The sequence below is a fragment of the Crassostrea angulata genome, chromosome 7 (assembly GCF_025612915.1).
Source record: "Crassostrea angulata isolate pt1a10 chromosome 7, ASM2561291v2, whole genome shotgun sequence".
Lineage (NCBI taxonomy): Eukaryota > Metazoa > Mollusca > Bivalvia > Ostreida > Ostreidae > Magallana > Magallana angulata.
In genome coordinates this window covers 47,728,951-47,738,609 of record NC_069117.1, presented here as the reverse complement: position 1 = coordinate 47,738,609, position 9,659 = coordinate 47,728,951, and the positions used below count along the sequence as shown (strand labels likewise).

The 9,659-nt window shown below is 32.9% G+C and overlaps 2 protein-coding genes across 2 annotated transcripts; one reads left to right on the top strand and one right to left on the bottom strand.

Moving 5' to 3' along the window:
- Positions 1-462: 462 nt before the first annotated feature.
- LOC128191721 (uncharacterized) lies at positions 463-5,176 on the bottom strand. The gene is made up of 4 exons (XM_052863938.1): positions 5,124-5,176; positions 1,405-1,451; positions 1,057-1,212; positions 463-929 (listed from the first exon to the last, which is right to left on the bottom strand). Exons 1-4 carry the CDS (start codon positions 5,174-5,176, stop codon positions 463-465), a joined length of 723 nt encoding a protein of 240 aa, XP_052719898.1.
- A 449-nt stretch (positions 5,177-5,625) lies between these two features.
- Positions 5,626-6,830, top strand: LOC128191657 (uncharacterized). Its single transcript, XM_052863840.1, has 2 exons — positions 5,626-6,124; positions 6,485-6,830. Exons 1-2 carry the CDS (start codon positions 5,863-5,865, stop codon positions 6,778-6,780), a joined length of 558 nt encoding a protein of 185 aa, XP_052719800.1. The 5' UTR covers positions 5,626-5,862; the 3' UTR covers positions 6,781-6,830.
- The last annotated feature ends 2,829 nt before the right edge of the window (positions 6,831-9,659 follow it).

The window sequence follows — 9,659 nt, the reverse complement described above, 5'->3', positions numbered from 1 at the left end:
ACTGGGTTATAGTAATTATTCCAGAAATATAATTCATTTTGATACAATAAATGTAAATATTATTCTGAGATCAAAATTACAGTGTTTAATTTGAATTACTTACAACAATTAATTTTCATGGAAAAAAAGTCCACCGATCTACTCACCCATGTATCCTTGTTTATAACTGTGTTTTCATCAACCATTGTTTGTAGTTTTAAATTTTCATTAGCAATATTAAGCTGATCATAATCAATTTGATAAGTGAGATGAGAAATGTTTATTAGACTAAATTAAACATCTATGAGAAGAATGTGGCAAAAAGGGCACCTTAGTTTCTACTCAGTACTGTTGGTAAAAATCAGTCATCAAAAAGTCTTGTAGTCTTGAGATCACATTTTTATTCTATAATCACCTAAACTTTAGTTTGCAGATGATTAACCAATGAAAGACACAACTTTAAATATAAGTATTTAAAACACTTTAGTTTTGAACGTTATCTGTTTCATCGTCTTTATTGGTGTGTGTTGTGTTTGTCTTTTGATCTTGATTATTTCTTGCCGGAAGTTCCGGTCTAGTTTCCTCTCCATCCAGTGACGTACATGAATTTGTTAAGACAGTTGCTCCTATTGTGTTGGTTTGAGACTCCTGTTGATCAGACTCTGCATTGATTTCCATATAAACAGTTTCTAGTCTATAGATATCATTGTCTTCTGCATTCACAACATATGTACAGTTTCTACGAATGAACTTTGATATCCATGGTACTCCAGTCAATACGAATAAACACAGAAGAACAAAACCCACAAGTATAATTGCTAATGTTGAACTATCAAAACCGGATTTCTTTTTATCTTTATTATTTTTATTTGTTTTGTCTCCTCCAGTTGATGATATCGTTGACCAAGTGATAATTGAAAACAATGGCGTAACATCTGGTAAACCTACAGCTGAAAATAAAAGAGATGTGAAAAGTACTGAGTAATGATGAACTAAGATATCAAAATATTTTCTATGGTGTTTGTATACAATTAACGGTTTTAACGAATTGTATTTACTAAAGAACAATCTACCAACCTGTCGAAATCTCAATTTGTGAATAATTTACGTAGCATCCATCTACATGGTTACAATCAGTGACGTTACAGTCACACGTATTCTGACAGTGTTGACCATAGTTAGGGTATTCACACAACGAAGAACAGTTCTTTCCGAAATACCCTGGCGGACATTCTAAGGTTACACGTATAAAATAACAAGAACTACCATACAGTTTTTAAGATTCCAAGTATGATAAACAATCTTATTATTTGACACTTTGTTCACAAACTATTTCATTATTGTAATATAATATATTATTACAGAAATGGTCTTTTACGTCAGGTTGAAATAATTTATAAACGCAAATACATTTCCAATATTTACCTTTGCATTTTCCATTTTCCCAAAAATAGTTAGTACAACATGGAAGTCTATTAAAAAAAACATACACTTGTGAATCAACATAATAGTGTTGTCTGCTGCCAGAAAATGAAATGTGTTTATAACGACAAAGAGACGGAAGTAAATTGAGATAAGTTATGAATTGAAATCTTCTCGAAACACGTTATAATTATTTGCCGTGTGGCGAAGGGGACGCTGGGTAAGACTAGATCAGTTAACCAACCTCGACAAACAGAAAGAATATGGACCACGTTGCTCAAACGAGTGCATTCTTTCTAAACCATAAACCACTGAACTACTATTTCAGCTACACAATTAATGGGTTTTTTTTATGAAAGCATTTTACAATTTTGCTCTGCATAAACTAAAGTCCCCATTCCTTTACATTAATGAGCTTACTTAGGAAAACATTTTTTCCTGCGTCATCCCGAATAAAAATTTCACTCGTCATGTGGCCCATTATTGGTTTAGACGAACAGCTAGGATGTTTGCAAGATGTTTATAAAAAAAACCCCTCATTTACATGAATAATATTTTATGCATATACATGTACATGTAGTTGATAGTTATAAGAATGGTCCAGAGAGAATCTGGCTAACATACTTTCATATAAGCGTATAGAGCAAAAGATTTAAATCAGAACGAACCGTAACTGTTCTTTAAAAATATATGTTGTAGCGAAACAAACAGCAACAAGTCTAAAATATCAGTCTGAGACTTTTTTGCACATTTTATTATGCGGAAGGATTGGTTCTGATTTCCTTTGACCCCTTCTTAATCCGCTGTCTAATCACCAATATACAATTCCAGGAACTAACCAATGAATACAATAGATTTTCGCGATGACATAATTTAAAATAACAAAATAGGAGGAGACACTAAGACACCTGCCAGTGTATGCATAAAGACATTAAATTATTAAACTGTTTACGAACTGTTAATAACATACTTCCTATTCTGCTTGTATAGCAGCACTCTGTTGCAACTCTATTAATACCCTTACAACATTATATTTACATCTACAAAGTTTTATTCCATCTATTTCTTACGTATAGTTAATTCATAGCTCTACAGAAACAGCCAGACTGAAATCTACACGCACCGTTTATCGATTGGTCGAAATCTACAGCTGCTGAAACTGATAAGAAACTGACAGGACAGATATAGACACGCACTGTTTATCGATTGGTCCAAACCTACAGCGACCTAGAAAAAAATCACAAACTGCACAAAATAATCATGACGATGTCAGACTCAAAGTCTTACAGGAGGTGATTTGGCTGTTTCTTTTAGCTAACGTACTTACGTACATTGACAGTAATTTGGTGAATTTTACTTACTTTTCATAATCAATTTATCAATTAGCTAAAAGAAAGATGTTAATATAAACAATAAAATGCTTTCTTTGATGATTCATTCGGGTTATGAAGGTAGCGATCAATACAGAAAAAATTTACATAACCCACTAACGCGGGTTATGTATTTTTTCTGCAATGTCGCTACCTTCATATTCCAAATGAATCACCAAAGAAAGCATTTTTTGGTTTAAGTGAAAACAAGTTATATATACCTCAGTGCCAGATAAGGATGTCGGTCCTAAGGTGGCATTTTTGCATTTTAAATTAAAAAAAGAAACTAAAATGCATCTGGTACATATTTGCTTTCAGAGTATAGAACCATTTTTGTAATTAACTACTAGTAATCTTGCCTAACAGCGTATATATGTTTGCCTGTTTAAAATATCTCGAAGTAATATCACAAAATGTAGCTCACGAGAGGAATGTTTTGAATACAAAAACATTTGCATGGGGATGGGCAACAGTTAAATAAATTCGAATAAAAAGTTAATAAAAGCATGTTTATCTTAATTTCAAAATTCTCCATTTTTCAATTTGTATTTATATACAAACAAATTATTATATGTGTAATACGTTGATACCAACCTGTTCATTTCTCATTTAGCTTTCAAAATATATAGAATCAAAATTGGGCTGTAAAACTAGTATTCTAACGATACTCTAAAATAGAACAAGTTGACGTTAAAAGATCTTTATATAGGGATATGGATATCATGTTTAAATTTTTAAATAAAGGTTTTTTTTAAAAAATAAAATAAAATAAAATTCTGCTGAAGTTATACTCACGTTTTATTTTCGGTTTTGCCAATGATACAATCATCTGTTTGACATATCATTACATTCAAAATTCCCATAAGCAATGCATTGTAAGTTGAACCATTTTGTTTTAATTTAAAAGAAAATGGAAGAGCTACAAAAACCATAAACCAGGAAAATCGTTTTCCTGGCATTCTTTCACTTGAAAAATAACAAATTAATCAGTTGTGATGAGAATATATACCATGAACAGGAAATATAATTTTTACACTAATACATCAATCATTTGAACACTTGTTAAAGTGCATATCCGAGAGAGACACGGATATACTCGACCGTATAAAGCGTTTTACAGCAAGTTGTACAAGTATAATTATATACTGTGGAATCATTAGATTTCGTGGTGGCTCAGTTTTCGTGGAATTCGTGGATAACTCTCATCCACGAATTAATATCCTACACGAACTGATAAACTAGGGTAATAGAATCATATTTCCTTTTGAAGGTATAAGAAAATACACGAAATTACCTCCCACGAACATGTAAAATTTAAGCAATCCACGAAAATTGGCCCCCACGAATTTTATTGATTCCACAGTACTAGTATTACATGCATTAGAAAATCTGAAATGTTGTAATAATTCTAAACATTGTGTTTTGTTTTTTCAAAAATAAATTTGCCTATAATATATTCAGATTCAAAAGAATGACACAACACTTTCACGAATGATATGTTGTGTTGAGAGGAAAACGATCTATCTTTCTATTTATCTATCTATCTATCTTGACTTTCTCATAGTTGTGCTCACAGTGGTTTGATCAACTATTGAATGCTATTTTTTCATGATGAGAATTCGAAAAACGACGACCATCACAAGCAAGCAAACTCCATATGCAGGTGATAAAGATATATTGCTACGTAACTAAGGTAAGTTAACGATGGAATAATTGATGCATCATGTTTCTCATAGAGAATTGTTGTTATGTTACCATTAACGTCTTTCTCTGGTAAGATATCTAAATATGAAATAGATGACTCAGACTGAATCCGGCAAAGTATAAATTGATCTGACAACCTAGTGTCTGGCTAGTACATTACACTATTTCAAACAAGTTTTTATCATTATAATCAACCATTTAAGCATTTCTAATCATGTTTAAGCTTAATTAACTTAATAGAAATGATCGTCAAAATACTACAGTGCGAGATATTTAAAACTTTACATGTGTTTATTCCCCATTTCTCTTGGCGATTCACTTCAAAATACATCTACAATTAAAAGTAATTGTACAATAACCTTGCATGGTCACTTTCAATATAATTTCAGAATGGCCATGCCCATGTCCAAGTTTGTAGTATGGTGGCGAAAAGATAAGGATAATGATATGCAATACAATACAAGAGAGAGAGAGAGAGAGAGAGAGAGAGAGAGAGAGAGAGAGAGAGAGAGAGAGAGAGAGAGAGAGATATTGGATAACACCACACCAACAACTCGAACACTTCGGCCCCCATAAAATAAATAAACACATGTACATCTTTTATATCGTTGGTAAGAAGACTTATTTTAAATTAATATTTATACTTACTGGTCGTTTTCAATTTTCACAGTGATACATTCTGACGTTTGACAAAATGTCATATAGACCAATCCACACTTTACAAAAGTTATGTCCCTTGGCCGCCATCTTTGGGGAAAAACCCATATATTTCTCACTGTAGCCTTTGTAGTTTAGAGGATTGTTACTTCGTCATTTGACATTAGAAATCCGTTTCCGCTGTGAATTTGGATTGCCCCAAGTTTGGGGCAACCTACACATCGAAGGAATAAATTAAATTCCGAGAGATTTCGTCACAGGGCGCCCAAATATTTGGTTGTATAAAGAAGGGAAAAGTTGTGTTTTTCCCTTTTGACCTTTGGGTTGACCCCGCAAAGGGGAACACCTTTTGCAAAGTGTGGATTGGATTGTTATTGAAAACAATAACTAATCAATGGACCAAAACAGTGGCGGATCCAGCGCCGGCGCGCCGGGCGCGCGGCCCCCCGTTTGTTTTGTTTTGTTTTTTTTTTTGTTTTGTGTTTGTGGATGATTTTTTTCTGATCATATAAAGTCATGCTTTACTTTAATATTAAATTCAATTTGTAAAATGAAAAATACAAAGATTTATAATTTGTAGGCATATTCATGTAGAAGTGTTATTTCATTCGATATAGTTTAGTAATTAAAAAAAAAATAGGAACGGCTCAACTTGTGTACGAGTGGACTTCTTGTGTAAGACTCGGTTTATGTACGACTGACTTTCGGCTGCAGCGTCTGCAAATTGAACATGGATAACATGGAAAATTTTGAATTACTTCGGCGGTCTGTCCTAGATCGTGACAAAAGTCAGTGTCAAGTCATTCATGCACAACTTATCAACGGTATTCGAGATATCATTAGAGATTGTCCCAAAATAGAAATGCTTCAGAGATTGAAAGAAGACATGCTGGCAAATGCACTTATTCCTGATGATAATTTGTGTTACGAAGCTAAAAAGGTTCCCGGTGACGGGAATTGTTTGTACAACTGCGTTTCCATCTTCATAACAGGTAATTTGTTTTAAAATTAATATTTATTAAAATCTGAAAACTTGCTATAGAAAATGAAATAATTAGAAGTGTTTGGAAATGAAATTAAACAAGTAAAAGCAAATTTTAGGCTAGATCTCCTGATCATTTTTTAGAAGCAAAAATTTTAATACCAGTACTATCAATTTATAATATCATATATATTTTTATAAGTTAAAAATGTGTGGCTTAAAAATTACCAGTGTTAAAAAAATGCTTGAATTTTGATTGAGTTTCGACAGGACACAGTGCACTGTATATATTGCTTTAACTACACATATAAAACATAAATAAATAATGCAGTCATAAATATTTAGAAAAAAATCATTTAATTTTGTTTAGGCGATACGAGTCTTTCCTGGAAGATAAGGATTATTGTTGCAGCCGAGTTGTTTATACGGGCCAGTGATTATGCTGATCATCCAATATTTGACGATGTTCTTGCCTGTAAAAAAATATTTACTGATCACTCTGACACTCTGTTCTCGCTAATATTATCTGATGATGGTGGTGCAAATTTTGATAGAACACGAAACAGGGAAGATGCTATTATATGTGAATCGGTGAAAACTTGTGAAGATAATTCTTTCTGCAGCTTTTGTTACTTCAAAATTAAATGTCTCATAACATTTTGGTAACATTTCTAGTGACTAAAATGACGGGAAAATAAGTAAAAATTGGCCCTCCAGACAACATGATTTTGCCTTTCAAAATATCTAGATTTCAGACCCCCTGCCTTTAACTGCGCCCCCCCCCCCCCCGTTTTCAAATTCCTGGATCCGCCACTGCAAAATGCCATATAACATTAGCATAGAACAAATTACATAAACCCCCTGCTTTCTATACTATCTACTTCTTTGATGTTATTATATTTGAATAGAATTGGTCATGATAAACAAGGAAATATAACAAATGACGTTTTAAATTCTAATACTAGAATACACTACTACAAAATGGCTGCCTAAAACAGTTCTTTGTACTGCCATATTTTATTTCGTGAAATAGGTTCGGACTGTAAAAAATGGAATCCAGGAATGAAAAAAAAAACTGAGGTAAATAACCAAAAAATCACAAGCTATAGTTTAGTGAAATTTAAATTCATGAGAATATTGAGTTGACGAAGGCATTCAGAAAGAGAAACAGGGATTCAGATATTGTCAGCTTACATATTAAAGAACTGTTTTTAGGCTTTCGTGTTATTTTACTCCGCTTAAATCAAACCTCTACCATGCTTTACCTATCATTCAGTTCATGTTTAAAATTGCTACTTTGAAATTTTCAAATTGAAAATGTATTGTAAACTAGAAAATATTGTTGAAACAAATAAAATAATACCCAATGTAAATTGGACAAAGGTCGAAAAGAGCTGTTTTGTGAAATGGTAAAACATGTGTTCGTGGAAAAATATTACCATTCCACCCAGACACTTCTCCATATTTTTCTAACCTCCATACAACGTTTATTGTATATTTTACACATTACAGCCTTCATTATTTTTAGAAAATATTTCATCTCATTGTAAATATTTTTTTTCTTCTTTTAATTGCTTCATTTTTCATGAATTCGTTTAGCTAATCGTCTAAAATCGACTAAAAAGTTCTTCTATACCATTTATGTAAAAAAATAATAAATTAAAAAAAAACTCTGCTCAGATCAGTCTTATGTTTTAACATCAATTCTCTGTAAATACCAAAAATACGTGGCCACGCACTATCATAGAATTGAATTTTATCTCTCTGACTTGAAAGAGTGTTCAATATGAAGACTCTCTGTGGGTATATTTTTGGCAGTTCATACTCAGTTTCCATAGCAACGACATTGAAACATTTTGCTTCTGGCCAAAATGACATATATAGTACCATTATGTAAATAACTCGTATGCTCCCTAAATGCATGTAGGTTTGATCATTGATCATTAATTTAATTTTATAAGCAAGTAATCAATGTACTTGTACACATAAATTGATTTCAGTGAAATGTACAGATAACAATACCATCGGTTTGTGTTTCATAGATTTAGCTTATAAAATAGTGAAAAACAGGCACATTAAATAATATCAATTTAATTTTAAGCAGGCAATTGAAAGCGGGAATAAACGTTTTTTATTTAAGATAAGACCTTGGTCTAATAAATACAACCAAAATTGGCTTGGGTATATTCACTGGCTTTAACATACAACTATTTGAAGTTACCGCTTTTCCACAAAATCCAACTTAAAGTTACTTCCCTTTGTACACTCTTCTGTATTGAAGTACAAAAAAAGCCGTCACAACGACATGGCAAAAGCAGACGTTGGAAAAACATAGATCAAATTGGGTGGAGAAAGCATGTGATTTAAGTTTTAGTGTATTTACAGTTAGTCTCTAATGAATTAGTGAATATGAAATGAACCATGCTCTATTGGGATTTAGCTTAATTACCGATCTGTGCTGTATTCAAACCTTTTGTATACACGTGACTGTCTTGTACAAAATGATCTAGTGAAACTGACAGAGTTTTCCTCTACATAAGTTTCGGTAATCTGACATACGAATCCAGCACTCAACCAAGGAAGCTAATAAGCTACCAACCTGCAACACTTATATAGGAATGCAATACAATTAAACACCCCACCCTGGACTGATGGTGAAGATGGAAAGACTCTTCTATAAAAAGAGTGTCAACCCATGATGAGCATACTTCTGAGGCACCCACAGCGATTACAGAAATCCATTTTTAAATATGATTATTTTAGCTACAAATTATTGCCGAGAAAAGAGAATGTTTATGTATTTTCATTTGAATTTTTGTTCTTTATTCAAGCGGGTAACGAGAAATGAAGCATCAAAGAAACTCAATCTATTCCATGCAGCCATGTTGCCTCAATGACCAGTCTGCTCAAAAATGTAAAGATAATTGCTTCCGCTCGGCAAAAGTATAACATCGTGTTTTCTAAAACCCTGTTAGTTGTTTTACTTGATCGTCGGTATTCAAAGTGCATGGGCACTGACCCTCCACCGGTGAAATAAAGATCTTTGTCTTGCCGCTGTGCACGCTATTGTAGAATCCCCCCCCCCTCTCTCTCTCTCTCTCTCTCTCTCTCTCTCTCTCTCTCTCTCTCTCTCTCTCTCTCTCTCTCTCTCTCTCATTCTCTCTCTCTCTCTGAGACAGTCGCTTTCTCGTCGGCAGATGGCTCATTTCGTTAAAAGCGTTGTTGATATGCAATCAATTTTCATACAGTTTATATCGTATAGTAATATAAAAGCATTCAAAATGTTTTCCTACAGTCGAAGTGTACATTTCAAACACGAATTAACGATATCTGAATAACAGCATAAAATAACAATTTAACAAACGTTTACCATGAACATCATCTGAAAAAAACCCATAAAGTATTACAAAGACGTTTATTCAGAAAATTAAGCTGCACGTCTTCAATTTCCTTTTGACGGCTGCAAATATGGTTTTCAGGAACACACACACACACACACACATATAAAATAGAACTTACCAAAACGCGAACAAAAAATCCGATGG